General features: G+C 43.3%; 1 protein-coding gene across 4 annotated transcripts; it reads right to left on the minus strand.

Annotated features, from left to right (window-relative positions):
- Positions 1-308: 308 nt before the first annotated feature.
- LOC137813360 (protein TIFY 8-like) lies at positions 309-14,704 on the minus strand. Of its 4 annotated transcripts, none has more exons than XM_068615546.1 (6): positions 14,324-14,704; positions 13,248-13,435; positions 12,703-13,145; positions 12,513-12,600; positions 10,455-10,608; positions 309-601 (listed from the first exon to the last, which is right to left on the minus strand). In XM_068615546.1, the coding sequence occupies exons 1-6, from the start codon at positions 14,541-14,543 to the stop codon at positions 531-533; spliced, it is 1,164 nt and encodes a 387-aa protein (XP_068471647.1). In that variant the 5' UTR covers positions 14,544-14,704; the 3' UTR covers positions 309-530. The 4 variants fall into 4 exon arrangements, with proteins under 4 accessions (XP_068471647.1, XP_068471648.1, XP_068471649.1 ...); XM_068615547.1 differs by having other exon boundaries at positions 309-609; positions 14,324-14,700; XM_068615548.1 differs by having other exon boundaries at positions 12,703-13,073; positions 14,324-14,682.
- Between the last annotated feature and the right edge of the window lie 1,143 nt (positions 14,705-15,847).

The raw sequence follows: 15,847 nt of genomic DNA on the forward strand, positions 1-15,847 counted from the left end.
TATATATATATATATATATATATATATATATATACTTATAATAATTTGAAGAACTGAATATTACCTAAGAATTTTTTTTTCATATTTATCGTGGCACATGGGAAATGAGATATTTGTACAGGAATGTAGAAAAATCAAGAGATGACAATCATTCATATTTTAAAAATAGTTATGGAAGTAGAAGGATGTCGCAAAAACCGTGTTTTAAAACATAATCTAAACGTTCAAATTATGTTTCACAAACTTCTTACCCATTTATTTATATATTTTAAATCTATCCATTTCTGTAAATTTGGAAAATAAAACCATTTATGTTAATTTTCCGTTGAAAGACCTTCATGTATTATAGGATATATATATCAAATAGGCCCCTTTAGACAGTAAATACTAAAAATTATTGAAAACACAGAACAAAATTACACAAAAGGAGAGGATTATACACAGTAGTCGTCAGAATTGTAGAAAGGTCTAAAGTATTCTAATAAATAAAGAAAACCTTCTACACAAACTATATCATTGTGTTCTTGTCTTTAGAACTGGGATTTGCAGCTTGAACCAGATTTTCTTGTATCCTTAGCTCCAACACTTCCTTGATGTGCCCCTACAAGGCTACAACTAGTTGTTAAGCAATTAATAACAAACTGAACAATAAAAACCAATTAAACTTCAATGCCAAAGAACAAAAGGCTTTTTTAATGAAAGGTCAGGGTCAGCAAAAGTCAAAAATATCAAATATAATCCATAATTATCTAAATATATATTAATTTAAGTATATTTAAATTGATTTATGTTAAATTCAAATATCCAAATTTTTAGATTTTAAGTCCAATCCATTAATTGGATTTAGATTTTAAGTCGAGGCAAGCCCAGATTCAGTCAAGTCGCGACAGGTCCACATTCATTTGAGTCCTAGGGATCCACATTTAGCCAAATTGGGCAAGGCCTAGGTTGATCCTAGTCCAATCAAGATCAGATCAAGCATAGCCCAATCAAGCCAAGTCAAGTTGGGTCAACTCGAACCCAGGTTGAGCTAAGTCAGGTACGACCTAGGTCGAGTAGAGTCAAGTCGGCCCGAGACTAATTCTAGTTGAGTCGACCCTAGCCCAAGTTGAGTCAAGTCGGCACGACCCAAGTTGAGCCAAGTCAACCTAGACTCAGGTTGACCCAAACCCACGTCAAGCAAAATCAACCCGTGCACAAGTCCAGCCGAGTCACTTTAGGCCCAGGTTGAGCCAAGTCAGCTCAGTCCAAGTCAAACAGAGTAAGTCCAAGAATAGGTCAAGTCCAGTGAATCAATTTAGCTCGAGCCCAGGTCAAGCCAAGTAGGCATTGGCCATACCTAAGTCAAGTAATGTCGAACCAACCCTAAGTCGAGCCAAGACGGCTCGGGCCAAAGTTGATTAAAGTTAGTCCAAGTCTATGTCAAGCACAGTCAGCTCGGGCATAGGTCAAGTCAAATCAACCCGAACCAACTATAGTTAGAATTGGCTCAGACACATGTCAAGTCAACTAGGCCCGAGCACTAATCGAGTTCTATCAACCTAAGTCGATTGTGTCGACCCAAGCAAGATTCGAATTGAGTTGACCCATGTTGACATCAAGTTGAGCTGGTCGGGCTTGGCCCAGCTAAAGTCGACTCAACCCAGGCCTAGGTCGAGCCAGGTTGGCCTAAACCCAAGTCAAACCGAGTTGGCCCGAACCCAAGTTAACACAGGCCTAGGTTGCGCTGAGTCAGCCCATTCCTAGGTTGAGCCCAATCTTCTCGAGCCGGGTCGAGATGAGTTGGCCAGGTTTGGCCTACCTCAAGTCGAGTTGGCCTCAGGCTTAGGTCGAGTTGAGTTGGCTCGAACCTAGGTCAAGTTGAGTCAGTTGAGCCTAAGTCAAGTCAAGTAGGCCAAGACCTAGGTAGCGTTGAGTCAGTTTAGGTCCAAGTTAAATGGAGTCAGCCCGGGCTCAAGTCAAGTCAGCCCATGCTCAGATCGAGTTGAATCGGTGTTAGCCTAAGCTTAGGTCAAGTTGAGTCAATCTAGACTAGGTCGAGTTGAGTAGGCTTAGGCATAGGTCAAGTCGAGTTGGCCTAGGCCAAGGTCAAGACAAGTTGACCCCAAGCACAGGTTGAGCTAAGTTAGCCAGAGCCTAGGCCAAGACAAGTCAATCCGGACCCATGTCGAGTTGAGTCGACCCAAGCCCAAGTCGAGTTAAGTTAGCCCGAGGAGATTTCAAGCTGAGTCAGGGCGAGACCATGTTCAGTCGTGTTGGGCTAGGCCCATGTGAGTCTAGGTGGGAGCAAGATAGACTGGATCAGGTCTGACCAAGTCAAGTTAGGCTTGTGTTGGGCCGAGACATTGTTCCTACATCGGATCAGGGTCATGTCAAACTAAGTTAGGTTGATCCCACATCAGGCCAACCTAAGTCAACCTATGACCAAGTTTATCCGAGTCGGGATAGGCCGACCATCAATTGAGTTGGGCTAGACCCAAGTCAGGTCGAGTCTAATCGGGAGCTGAGTCTAAGTGGGTCAAGGTCGAGTAGAGCCCAAGTAGGATCGAGATGGATTGAGCCAAGTCAGGCATATGTTGGGCCGAGACATTAGGCCCACATCGAGTTATGGCCATGTTGAGTTGAGTTGAGTCAATCCCACGTCAGGCCGAGCTGAATCGACCAAAACCCAAGTTGAGCTGAGTCAACTTGGTCCCATGTTCAATCGAGTTATGTGACTGTTCCGTCCGATTGACCGGGACGTCTTCGTGCGCGACCTCAACCGTCAGCCAAGGACTCCTTCCCACTGATTGCCTGTGTATTCCTGCAAAAAAGAGGACAAAGAGGCGCCCTAGCGGCCGTTTGCACTCCGACGCTCAAGTCAGCCAACAAGAAACACCAAAACTGTTCACCTCCGTCTCTGAGCGCCGCTTATGGCACTCTGAAGGTGGTAAGAAATAACTATGTGTAGTGTGTCTGTGTTCTCTCTCTCTGGCAAAAATATTCTCAATCCCTTGTTCGTAACCGTTGAAGTACGAGCAAGCAACTAGAGAGCTCTGGTAAATTTGCAGAAAGTTCGAACCCTCTTTCCAACATTCTCCGCGCTATTTAAACTACCTAAGCATTTAAAGCGCCTTAAAACGCCTTTAATTACAAACGTAACGCACTCAATCAGCGTATTTAATCAGAAAACGTAGCGCATTTAAGACGTTGAAACGCTTGGGAGCCATTATAGCACCTGAATGCTCGAAAGGAAAACTGTATTGAAGGACTTTAATTACCTGGCACCTGACTAAAGGGTGTTTCTATTCTGGCATGGCTGTCGTACACGTGGAGGTCCTCACGACGCCATGACCCCATCTGGGGGCGTTTCTACCCATCTGGGGACGTTTCTACGTGTGAGTCCTCCTGCTTGAGACTCCTCACTCTCCTTTACCCATCGCCGTTGTTCCCCTAGCCGCGGCCTCGTCACCGGCTCCAACCCCCCCTGACAAAGGGAAACGGGTTTTGGAGATTCTATCAGATGATGAGGACTCAGAAGGCGTGGCACCCTTCAGAAGAAGAAAATCTGCGCGGGTTCCTCTTTTGGTAGAGGCGTCGCCTCAGGGAGGGAACCCCTTCAGGGATGACCCCCCGAGTGCGACCTCACTCCCTCCCATGACACTCCAAGAGGAAAGGGGCAAAGGCGCTGAATCTGCCCCGCCTCCGAGAAGACATTCTTTAACAAGATCAGGGGTTTCAAGGGTGTAGGGACTGCCAGAAATGCAAGAGTCGAGCGAGGGGAGCGGATGCTGAAACAACCCTTCGTGAGAAAGAAAGGGTGCAAGAAGAGAGAACGTAAGTAGGTTATGAAGAGTGGGAAAATGATGAGGATAGTTTCAGAGTTTGAAGAGTTAAATAAAGCGGTTAGAGCGCCAAGCGACGCGAATGGGTGCACCGCACGATTGATCCACGTGGCATAAATGAAAAGATGACCCTGGCACCGCTGGTGAAGATCTGAAAGCGTCGTATCAATAGAGTATCCAGTGGTACGATGCGCCGTCGAAAGTGGGTCAGGGGCACAACAGGAGTCAGAACTCAGTGAAATGACTGAATGTCCCATCAGCCATACAGAAAGCGACACGTGGATCAAGTTGAATGACTGAACGTCTCGTCAGCTGTACAGGGAGCGCCTCGTGGAAGATACGGGAAGGGCCTTGAGCTCTTCGCTGCCCCCCAGGCATCGACCAAGCCCAAGGTCAAAGTCAATGTCAAGTTGGGGACGACGCCCAAGGCGACATTAATATGAGACGCCTGAGGCGTCGCCTGGAATCATGAAGGACAACGCCAGCATGAGACGTCGCGGGCGTCGCCAACCCAAATATCAGCAGGGTCGCCTCCCCGATACCCACAGGTAGGAAAGACTGTGGAGGGAGACGAAATTGAAGGAGGCAGAGTTAGTTGCTGACGTTGCCTCCCCGATACCCACAGGTAGGAAAGACTGTGGAGGGAGACGAAATTGAAGGAGGCAGAGTTAGTTGCTGGCGTTATCTCCCCGATACCCACGGGTAGGAAAGACTGTGGAGGGAGATAAGATCGCCAAACGCCAGCGAATTGTTGGCAGGGTGTTCCCCGATACCTATGGGAAGGAAAGACCATAGAGGGAACGACCCCCCCCCCCAAAGCACTCGACGTTTTAGACACCCGGGGACGATACGGTGTTGTTGTAGCAGGCCTCTCCTTAGGTGTGGGCGCCGGGGGCTAAGGATCAAGGAGAGAACCGTTTCGGTGTTAGAAACACCTCGTGGACGATACGGCGTCACTAGGTGAGCCTCCCCACGGGCGTGAGGGTTGGCACGCGACCTTTTCCGGTCATACAAAGCCGCCCAGCGAAGCGAAAGAAGCAAGTATAATGCAAACAAAGCAATCGAAGCATAAGAAGGCAAAAGATGAGAATGAGATCGCACAAGCAGAATCGTATATGGCGAAGACACAAAAGCGATCATACGAACACCCAAATTTGTAGCAAGAGTACAGATGGTTTAAAGAGTTACAAGTTTAAACAGAGAGGGTCAAAGGCAAGCGTAAAGAATAAAGGAATTAAGCTCGAAGGTGAAGGTGGCGGGTGAGAGACAGCGGTTCAGTCATCCAAGTCCATGGGCACGACCTTCCCGTCGACGACATGGTGCGTGGGGTCGCAGTTCGAAATGTTGATGCCAGGGTTCTCGCAGGACGCCTGGGTCAGAGCCTCTTGGAACCCCTCCTCAAAAGTACCCGCCATCTCCTGGATAAGGGACTTTTTCTCCTTCTCTAGCTCCTCAACGGCGGCATCCCCAGAGGTCACCTGCTTCTCCAGAGCCTCTTTCTCAACGCGAAGTCGACTGACCTCGACCTGTAGTTTGTCGTAGTCAGCCCGGAGAAGGTCCATAGCTTTGGCCTGGGTGGCCATTTCCCCCTCCATCCGCTCCGTCTTGTCAGCCTGCTCACGGCAACGGTCCTTCAGGTCCTTTTGAATTTCTGCATCAGCTTTGAGCGATTCCTGAAGGCCCGTTACCTGGACTTGGAGGGCGACTTCACGAGTATAAAAGCCAGCCTGGAGCTCCAATGCCTCTGCCAGTTGCCTCTCAGTTTCTGCTTTGGACTCTTGCGCTTGCTTCAGAGAGGTTTGGTAGGTTTCGTTCTGGCGCCCCAGGGTCCTCATTTCCTCCTCCAGAGTAGTCGCCTTTGTTTCCAAGGCCTGGAGAGTTTGAGCTTGCATGACCGCGTTTCTGGCCTGGGCGCGCCATTCGAGGGCCACCGCCAAGAAGGCCCCCAAGTAGAAGGGCATGCCTTCCTTCCTGTCGGTGCCCTCTGGCAGAGTCCCGCCACTGAAGCCCCTCATTAGATGCATAATCAGAGGAGGGATGGCGATGAAATCAGGGGCGGCAGCGGCGGAAGCAGGAGAAGCAATGGCTTCTGCCGGCGGCAGAGGCGGGGCAGATTCGGTGCCTTCGCCCCTTTCCTCTTGGAGTGTCATGGGAGGGAGTGAGGTCGCACTCAGGGGGTCATCCCTGAAGGGGTTCCCTCCCTGAGGCGACGCCTCTACCAAAAGAGGAACCCGCGCAGATTTTCTTCTTCTGAAGGGTGCCACGCCTTCTGAGTCCTCATCATCTGATAGAATCTCCAAAACCCGTTTCCCTTTGTCAGGGGGGGTTGGAGCCGGTGACGAGGCCGCGGCCAGGGGAACAGCGGCGATGGGTAAAGGAGAGTGAGGAGTCTGAAGTGCTGTAAGGCTGTGTGGAGATGACGGAGGCGAACTCAGGGGAGCTTCGGCAGTGATCGGAGGAGGCGGTGACAGAGTCGGTGGGAGAACCGGATCAGCAGCAGGGGTGGAGGAGGCGCCCGCCTTGGCGGCACGTGCCTCCTTCATTGCCTTTGCCAGCATCATTCTCTTAGAAGCGCCCATCACCGATCCTACATCAAGACAGACCAAACAGCAAGAATTAGGACCAAAGCAGCTATGCAAATTTACAACACACAGGGAGGCGTGAAATGCAAGTAACATGGCACGATATAAAGCGAGAATAACAGTCTGGGGGAACAAACGTTCGATAGCAGGCTGTCCACAACAAGAAAGATGAGGGGTGAGCCCCTTACCAAAGTAGGTGGTCAGGGCGTGAGCATTGTACTCGCTAGCGACCAGCTTCAAGGTATCAAAAACGATCCCCAACTCGGCCAAGGCTTTGCTTACCTCCCTATCGGTGGGAGATAGCTCTTCCAGGGTTTTGGCCCTGAGCAGTTTAGGGCGCTCCATCCAGTAAAGGGGAAAGCCATCCAGAGCTGTGGGATCGTGCTTGGCGCCGCACACCCTGAAGAACTTCCCTTTCCATTTCTTGTAGGAATTTTGGAAGAGGGAGAGGAGGATCCTGCCCGCGATTCCAGAAAAGCTCACCTAGAAGCTCTTCCCCTGCTTCTTCACCTCAAAGAAATGCAGGAAGACATCTACAGAAGGGGTGATACCCAGGTGTCCACAAAGAATTTGAAACCCCCTCACGAATGCCCAGCTGTTGGGATGGAGTTGGGCGGGGGCTGTATTGATTTCAGTGAGAAGTTCCCGTTCGAAGGGGGTGAACGGGAGACGCACTCCTACGCGTTTGAACACGGTCTGGTACATGAAGAAGAAGGGTTTCCCCTTTCTAGGTCTGTCGTCCAAACAAACAGGTTCGTCAGGCCTGCCGGGACGGACGGATATGTGGGCGTCGTCTGTGCGGCAGAAGGCGTTAAAGTTGTATAAGTGGGGATCCCCACGGTGAGCTTCCAGGTCCTGAAAGGAAGTCAGGCTGGTGCATTCGCTCAGGAGTTCGTCGGGGGCCCAGGGGTAGAAGGCTTTGTAGTTGGACTTGGGGGTCGTGGGAGAGGAATCAGGCTCCGCGTTCGCGCGCGTCATGATGTAAACAAATAGCTGGAGAAAGAAGAGAGGAAAAAGGGTTTAGCAAGCGTAGCCATGGCAGGGAGGGGAGAGAGCCCCAGGAAACATCACCCACGCGAGAAAACTCAGAGGAGGAAGAAGAAGTGGAGAAACGTAGTAATGCATGAATAACAACAGTCCCAGGCAGTTCAATAAATCCTATAATGCGACGAAAGGGAAGAGTCGTGAGTACTCGAAACCGTACCTTTGCTATTGGAATGGAGGCAGTAGAAGAGCGCAGGAAGGAGAGAATTGCAGTTGCAGAGAAAAAAGGGTTTTGAAGGCGATGAACAGTGCGGAGATACAGAGAGAATGAATGTAACAGTAGGGTGAGCGCGGGGTTTGGAGTAACTTAAATGTTACATTTCGCGACTCAAGAGGCGCTAACTGAGGGACGTGGGATCGTGCCACGCGTCAGAGGATCAATTGCCTAAGGGAAACGCAAAGGTCTCTGGAGGATGGCCGCGCGATGGGCCACGTGGCGCGCGATCAAGGGTAGCCCAAAAGGTGTTATCATCGTCGTTTCAGAGGAGGTCAAATCAATCAGTAAGAGCGCTCCTAGGGTTCAGAGAGCGTCACGTCAACAATTCGAGAATTGTTGAGTCAGCAGGGAATGACACGTCATCAGGATGGCACGTGGACGGCGTGGGCGAGGCTTTAGTCTTTACGCTGAAGACAAGTATTCAGCTTAAGACTGGGGGGCTTGTGTACCGTCCCGTATCCGGGCGTTGACTAAGTCAAGGTCAAAGTCAACGGCTGGAGAGTCAAAGTCAACACAAGGCGTCGCCTAGGTGGAGAGACGCCAAGTGCCAGCATCGCCAAGAGGAAGCGTCGCCAAGGCAAGGCATCGCCTAGGTGAAGGCGTCGCCCAACCAGGGCGTCGCCAGATCAAACAGTGCTAAAGCAAGGCAATCACGGTGTGGTTCCCCGATACCCATGGGTAGGAAAGACCATGGAGGGAGCGACGCCGTGGGGAGGCCTCAGGTCCCGATAACCCGGGGCAGTGAAAAAGATAAGGAAAAGGTGGCTTCAAGGCCATAGTAATAGTACCAGTGTAGGGCAGCCTGACTCGTGAAGTGCTCCTGACGCCCCAAAGACGCCTGTGGGACAGATACGACTCGAGAGGAAGGTCACGCCCAGGGCAGCCGGGTGCAGGGTACAAGAGGAAGGCAGATACGCTCTCAAAGTAAGTGACTAGATAATTGGGGGCATGAGTTGGCACCCCAAAAAGTCACCCCTACCGCAGTAGCACTCCCAAGCAGGAGGACTCACACGTAGAAACGTCCCCAGATGGGCAGAAACACCCCAGATGGGGTCATGGCGTCGTGAGGACCTCCACGTGTACGACAGCCATGCCAGAATAGAAACACCCTTTAGTCAGGTGCCAGGTAATTAAAGTCCTTCAATACAGTTTCCCTTTCGAGCATTCAGGTGCTATAATGGCTCCCAAGCATTTCAACGTCTTAAATGCGCTACGTTTTCTGATTAAATACGCTGATTGAGTGCGTTACGTTTGTAATTAAAGGCGCTTTAAGGCGCTTTAAATGCTTGGGTAGTTTAAATAGCGCGGAGAATGTTGGAAAGAGGGTTCGAACTTTCTGCAAATTTACCAGAGCTCTCTAGTTGCTTGCTCGTACTTCAACGGTTACGAACAAGGGACTGGGAATATTTTTGCCAGAGAGAGAGAACACAGACACACTACACACAGTTATTTCTTACCACCTTCAGAGTGCCATACGCGGTGCTCAGAGACGGAGGTGAACAGTTTTGGTGTTTCTTGCTAGCTGACTTGAGCGTCGGAGTGCAAACGGCCGCTAGGGCGCCTCTTTGTCCTCTTTTTTGCAGGAATACACAGGCAATCAGTGGGAAGGAGTCCCTGGCTGACGGTTGAGGTCGCGCACGAAGACGTCCTGGTCAACCGGACGGAACAGTGACAAAATTAGTTTTTATTTTTCTGTTAATTAGTTCTTATTTCAGTTTTAGTTTTCTTATCTGTTTTGGGTTTGGGTTTGGGTTTGGGCTTTGGCTTGGGCCTTATTGTTTTTTCTGTTATTCGTTTTTCCTTTTTTGCACCTATTGTATATAAAGCTTCTGCTCACATCAATAATACACAATTTTCGTTTCTCATACTAGTGATTTCTCTCTTCTCTTTCTTTCCTCTCTTATCTCAGACCTCCATAGCTTTATCTATGCCTATGTAAATGTCTCTGATACATTTTGTGCATTGTTCTGTAATATTATGTTGGGTCCAAGTCAAGCCAAGTTCAATCAGAATTAGATTAGGTTGTGCCTAGATCGAGCCAAGTTCAAAATAGTCCAAGTCCAAACGAGCCTAACTGGAATCGAGACGAACTGGGCCAGGTTGGGCCAAGTCAAGTTGGCCCCATGACCATGTCAAACTGAGTTGGGTTGAACCCACATCAGTTCGATTACGCCGATCCCCCATCAGATTTAATCTAATTGATAAAGTGAATTTAATCTAGATTTAATCCAATTTAAATTGAATTGAAAAAACTCAAATCAATTTGATTTAGTTAAAATGAATCTGGATTTTAGATCCAATCTATTTTATTGGAACTTTTAAAAAATCCAATCCATGACCACCCAAGTGTGGACAGGGTACTTGTTAAGGAACACAAAATAAATACTATTTTGAAAAGTATTCCCTCCATTTCACTTTATTTATCATCAAAGCTTTTTGATAATTTTTCAAATAGATTGACATTTATATTTTTCAATCCAATATTTACTCAAATACATACTTACACAATAGTTCAACAATCATAAATATATCAAATATGTATAAAAACATGTACTGTCAAAGTATACTGATAGAAAAATGTAATCATTATATATAATAAATGTTTTACTTTTCAATAAATAAATAAATCAATTTTTATTTCCTTAGCCAGTGGCGTCAGTATCTGCCTTTAAGGAATCATGCCACAACCAAAATCATGAAATTTCAACCAGATTTGACCTATAAGAAATAAGATTTTGTATTTTGTCAACACCATCTTCATGAAGTATGATATGATATGATGCATACCTGTTGTAGAAGTTAGTCCATGACCTGGTTCAGTGGCATGACTAGAATTTCTTTGCGAGTTGCTATCATGGTGTAGCTTTACAGAAGATTTGGACGAGAATGTTGTGGTCCAAGATCCACCATTTGACCCAGCTAAAGCCATTATAACATCAGCCTGCATTCATCAGAGAACATGCAGAAGTTATAAAGCTACTTGAACATGCATAGATAACACTATACACTGATAGTCTAAAAGATTAATAGTAAGCTCATTGACTTTCATAATAATTACCTTAAAAATCATATAAACAATTATTTGATTGATCAACAGTGAAAGTTTTTTCTATGCATAAATATTAAACTCTATCATAACTAACTATGCTTCATATTAAAACTTAGCTATTATGCAAACCATGTCAATGTATTTAGTATTTTCAATACTTGTACACTCCTCATGGTTTACAGCACAAGTCTAATTAACAGCTGTACAAAAAAGTAAACCAGGTATCAATCTAGAATATACAATCTAATAGATCCTCACATGATTTGGAATTAATAGTAAAACTAAGAGATAAATTGTCTGAAAGGATATTTGCTCAAAATCAACAATTCAAGAAATATGAACACTAGGGAAAAGATTGATTGCTGCTAACACTTTAGAATTACCAAGTTGCATCTCTCAAGCAATACATTTTCAGCACTTGGAAGGACTGCTTGCAGGTGCCATTTTCATTTCATGATATTTGACCGGTGACTGGTGCCCATTTCAGTTATGTTTCTTACACTCAGACTATCACTATACCATACTGTTTGTATGGGGTATGTAGTTACCTTTAACAGTAACAATTTACCAGTTATCATTTTGAGGTTTGAAAACACTATGAGCTGTTATTGCATAACATCATTCAGTTCCCATTTTATGATCTGAAAGCTGTTAAAGTGCGTGACAAACATCATTAAGTCTCCTCTATTGTGAAGGCAATGGTTACACACATACAAAAAAGCAACACAAATGCAACTGGCATAAGAAGAAGGAAGTAGAAAATATAAAAAAGAAATAACAAATTTGAGCTTCTAAAAACCTGCTATGACAAAATCGTTACATTGAAGTTAACAATAAATATATCTGAAAAGAAAAACAGATTTCTGACTTAATAATAATAATAATAATAATATAAAAAAAAAAAAAACTAAGCATAACCACACAGATGACTAAACTTAGCTCTGAATCACCATTCATTCCCAAAGATCATAATTTGCAAACTTCCAAAACTAAGCAACATTTTGAAAATTTAATTGCAAACTGACTTTAACAGTAAAACAAAATATGCACTTTTGAACACTAAATTGAAAAACTTGCATGAATAGGTATTCTATCTCATTAAGTGTAAGAGGCTGATTAACGGTAGCCTCCAGGGCACCAAAGCATGTATTGATAGTACCTCTAATAACTATAACGAAGAAGGAATAGGTTGGCAGCAAAGACTCAATAGACATTATTCAATAATTTACAGAATATTATAGTTAGGCAAGTAACTAACCAAAGGGAGGGAAACCAAGATAGGAGGATAGCTTGTTTAGGGAATAAGAATTGGTTTGTTGGGAGAGATCAGGGTCTCTCAAATACCCAGAGAAACTAACCATTGTGTCATCTTCTACCTCTGCATCATATTGATCGGAGAGTAGCCATTGAAAAATGCAGTGCAATTTCATTTCTGTTCTAACATTTTCAATCACTGGTCCAGTATTTATCATATATACTATAGGTCAATAGCTTTTTTCCAGCAAGAATTGTAACTTGAGCACATGCAGCATTGAAGACATGAATCTCAACTGAAATCAGAATGGCAGTTAACTTCCCTAAGAAATAAAAGTTCTTGAAGAAAAAGGCTGCTTCCACAGTTTAATTAGTAAAGGAAGAGTGGTCGTTAGTCCTCACACACAAGTAAATCAAAGACTAAATTTCAAGACACAAATTTTCATTCCTAGATGATTACAAATTATAAATAAAAACTAATTTCAGTCCACATTTCACTAAATTCAGAAAACAGATAAGCCTCACTAACATAAAGAACTGACCTTATTAGGCTGTACATCATCAAACACATGAGCTTGACCTCCATAAAAAATAGTCATCTGACAGCTGGCAGATGATGAGCCACCTTGACTGCAGCCATTACCCAAATGCATAAAATCCATTTCCAAGGTAAAATCATAGAGGGCATGTAAAAATAGAAGGGCAATTCAGAAACTATATTAATAGATTTACTTGAGAATTGTGGAAGATTCTGGGTCTACTATGTCTGTCACAGGCTTTGGTCTGCTGCCACCAAGAATGGAAGAAGTCTTATCAGTGACAGCATTGATTGTGTTCATGGAACTCAAAAGCCCAGGGCCCTTGATTCCGGTTCTAGACCCTTCATCAGCAGCTAACTGAGAGATAAATGAAGGACCAGCACTGGTATCACTCTTCTTGTTTGAAGTTATTTGGTCCATAAGAGGCGCTAATTGACCAACATGAGGTGGATGCTGCATGAAAGGACCAAAATTCATGAGAATGGATCGATCCCATTTATTTGCATCAGACATAGTTCCAGTGGGAGTCTGCAATTTCTGAGAACCACTGGTTGGCTTCAGTGACTGCACAGGAAGAAACACAGCATCATCATTAGACCTTCTAAGGCAATCAGCTGTAGCTGCATTCCGGAGCATCTGTATCCAAGCCAAGTTCAAGTATTAACCAACAGAAGGCAAAAGCAAAACGTGTTTCCATTTTGGTCATATGAATGAAACAGATGAAGAATTATGTGAGACCTTCATCGACTGTGAGTTTTGAAGGGAATGAGGGACCATTTGGAAGGAATCTCTGGAGGAACCGATAAAAGTGGTATCAGAATTAGTTCTATTGTTCCTCACTACTCTGTTACCTATCTCAGTGCCACAGAAATCACTCTTTGGACCATAGAATGGAACTCCCACGAGATGATTCCCTGTGTGTCTTTCTATCAAATTGATGAAGAAAAAAAGGCATTACACTCAACTGAAAATCGAAAACACTTAAAACATCCATTTTTAATTTTCAACAATATAGTTTAAATATTTTAAAAAATAAATATCGGACTAAGAACACCAATGTATTCAACGAAAAATCCAAGAATTACAACAGAAAAAAGCAATAGAAATCGGCATCACCATTATGAAAAGAAGACTAAAAGTTGATATCATCAGTTTTTGTTATCCAGTGCACAAGGTTAAACAACAGAAACACCTAGAGTAGATTCAGATATCTTGCTCAATTTTAAATCAAAAGATTTTTATACAAGTATGAACTATTATGCAGAAAATATAACCAGCATATACCTACTAAAAAATTTAAATAAATAACAAAAAAAAGTAAAAACTTACAAGATAATGATCCTACCACATAAATACACACTGGGTGAATGGTTAACAGTGGAGAAGGAAATTTTCTAAATAAAAACAAATACTCACACTCAAACAACTTTGTTGAGAAAAGAAAGAACAACACAACCTACCAAATTCACCCAACTCATAAACTTCTCAACAATTCCAGGATATAATAATTTGCAGAATTTTCATTATTTAGTTTTTTCAAAAAAGAAAAAATTATGTATTATGAGTAAAGTTTAATTTTAGTTTTGGCATTCTCTTTTCATCAAGTCCTTACTAAAATAATATTTTTTTTTCCAAACTGAGGATAGAGAACAACACAAGTGCAAATGAAAACAGACACGAGAAACTGAAGTCACAAGCGAACAAGTAGCATCCACTGAGAAATCCAAACTCGACCCATGAAAATGCAGCAGATGGGGTTTGCGGGAAGAAGAAAAGATCGAGCTTTGAAGCAAATGGGGGTGGAACCGGCTCACCAGAAGCGAGGTCGGAGGTGGCAGCGCCGCTGAACACGGTGGTGGAAGACAGGGAGGAGGCGGTGACGTAAAGATGAGGGGTTTTGGGGCCATAAAGGACATTGGAGTGAATGGGGTTGCAGTTCTTGGTGCCAAGGAAGTCATGGAACATGGGCTTCCCGAGCTGTTGATGTTGTTGTTGGGTCACAATGTTGTTGTTGCCATTGTTTTTCTGAGCCATTCTCTCAACAAAGCCATTCCATATTCGTGTTACTCCTTCATGGCTGCTTCAGGTTCTTCTCCGCACTGAAGAGAGAGAGAAGAACAGAACACAGAAGAGCAGAAGAAAAGGAGAATAAGCGTGTGTGTGTGTGTGTGAGAGAGAGAGAGAGAGAGAGGAAGGAAAAAGAAGGGAGTATTTTAATTTAATGGAGCATGATTTGCTGGTTTTTTTTTCTTACTTTTTATTAGTAAAATATAGACAAATCTAGGTATTGTATTTTGGTATTGTTATAATTCTCCAATTATATTTGGAATATTATGAATTCATATTTAAATTAAGTGTATTACATAAAATTTACTTTGATAAAATAATATGTATTTAAATTGATAAAAGTTCAAAAACATTAAAGTTGTATTTAAATTGATAAAAGTTCAAAAACATTAAAGTTATTATTTCTCTAACCTGGAAAGTTTTTTATAAAAAAAAATTAATAAAAGTTTTATATTTAATTTTAATTGTTTATATTCTTTGTTAGGAAAATTACAAACGATAAATGATAAATGTAGGACTCAAAGATAATGTAAGAATCTTAATATTAAAAGGTTTTTCTAATTAAATAGTTAAATTACAAAAAAAATTATATTGTTTCACGTTATTATTTGGTTGCTAAATTCGTTAAGGTAAAGATGAGTTAAAGTTTTTATAAGATGAAAGTTTTAATATTTTAAGTGTTGTCATTTTACATTCAAATTTTGATCTAATAAAGTATATTTATTGTATTTAAAATACTTTTATTTAATATACAATAGACAAAAGTTCAAGTGTAAGTTCAAAATATCATTATCAAAATATATGGAGATATTATAAACGTTATTACAATGAAATATATAAGGGCTAATAAGATGAGACAAGCTTTCAAGAAAGAAGTGTTGAATGTATGTTATAAAGAAAATAAGATGATGCAACTCAGTTCTTGAGTTTTGGAAGGGATTGATGGAGGCAGCGGAAGACTTGTAGGAGATGGAGGAAAGCACCGAATAGGTTTGGAAAAGGAGGAGAGGAATGGGCGATTTTAGGTGTAAGAGGCCAAGAAAGAGGTTAGGGCAACTTCCTTGAATTTTCTATTATGCTTGGGAGCATTTTAGAAAGAGAGAGTTTGAGGGAGTTTTGCTAAAAATTCAGAAAACAATTTCATTAATCCAAGTCTAAGGAATACAATGAGGAAAACCTTTTATTTATAGGCTAAAGGAACTCATAATCATGCCTCTTTGTTAAGGCAACTTTGTGGTTCTCCTAAAGGTGCTCTAGAAACCTTTACTCAA

The sequence above is a fragment of the Phaseolus vulgaris genome, chromosome 1 (genome assembly GCF_000499845.2).
Source record: "Phaseolus vulgaris cultivar G19833 chromosome 1, P. vulgaris v2.0, whole genome shotgun sequence".
Lineage (NCBI taxonomy): Eukaryota > Viridiplantae > Streptophyta > Magnoliopsida > Fabales > Fabaceae > Phaseolus > Phaseolus vulgaris.

What these genes read in the sequence shown, in the direction of transcription:
- LOC137813360 (XM_068615546.1), bottom strand. Translation starts at nt 14,543, where the DNA reads ATGGCTCAGAAAAACAATGGCAACAACAACATTGTGACCCAACAACAA. An exon ending in GAATCTTCCACAATTCTCAA is followed by an intron (nt 12,601 to 12,702) that starts GTAAATCTATTA and finishes TAATGGCTGCAG; the next exon opens with TCAAGGTGGCTCATCATCTG. An exon ending in TGGACTAACTTCTACAACAG is followed by an intron (nt 602 to 10,454) that starts GTATGCATCATA and finishes GTAGCCTTGTAG; the next exon opens with GGGCACATCAAGGAAGTGTT.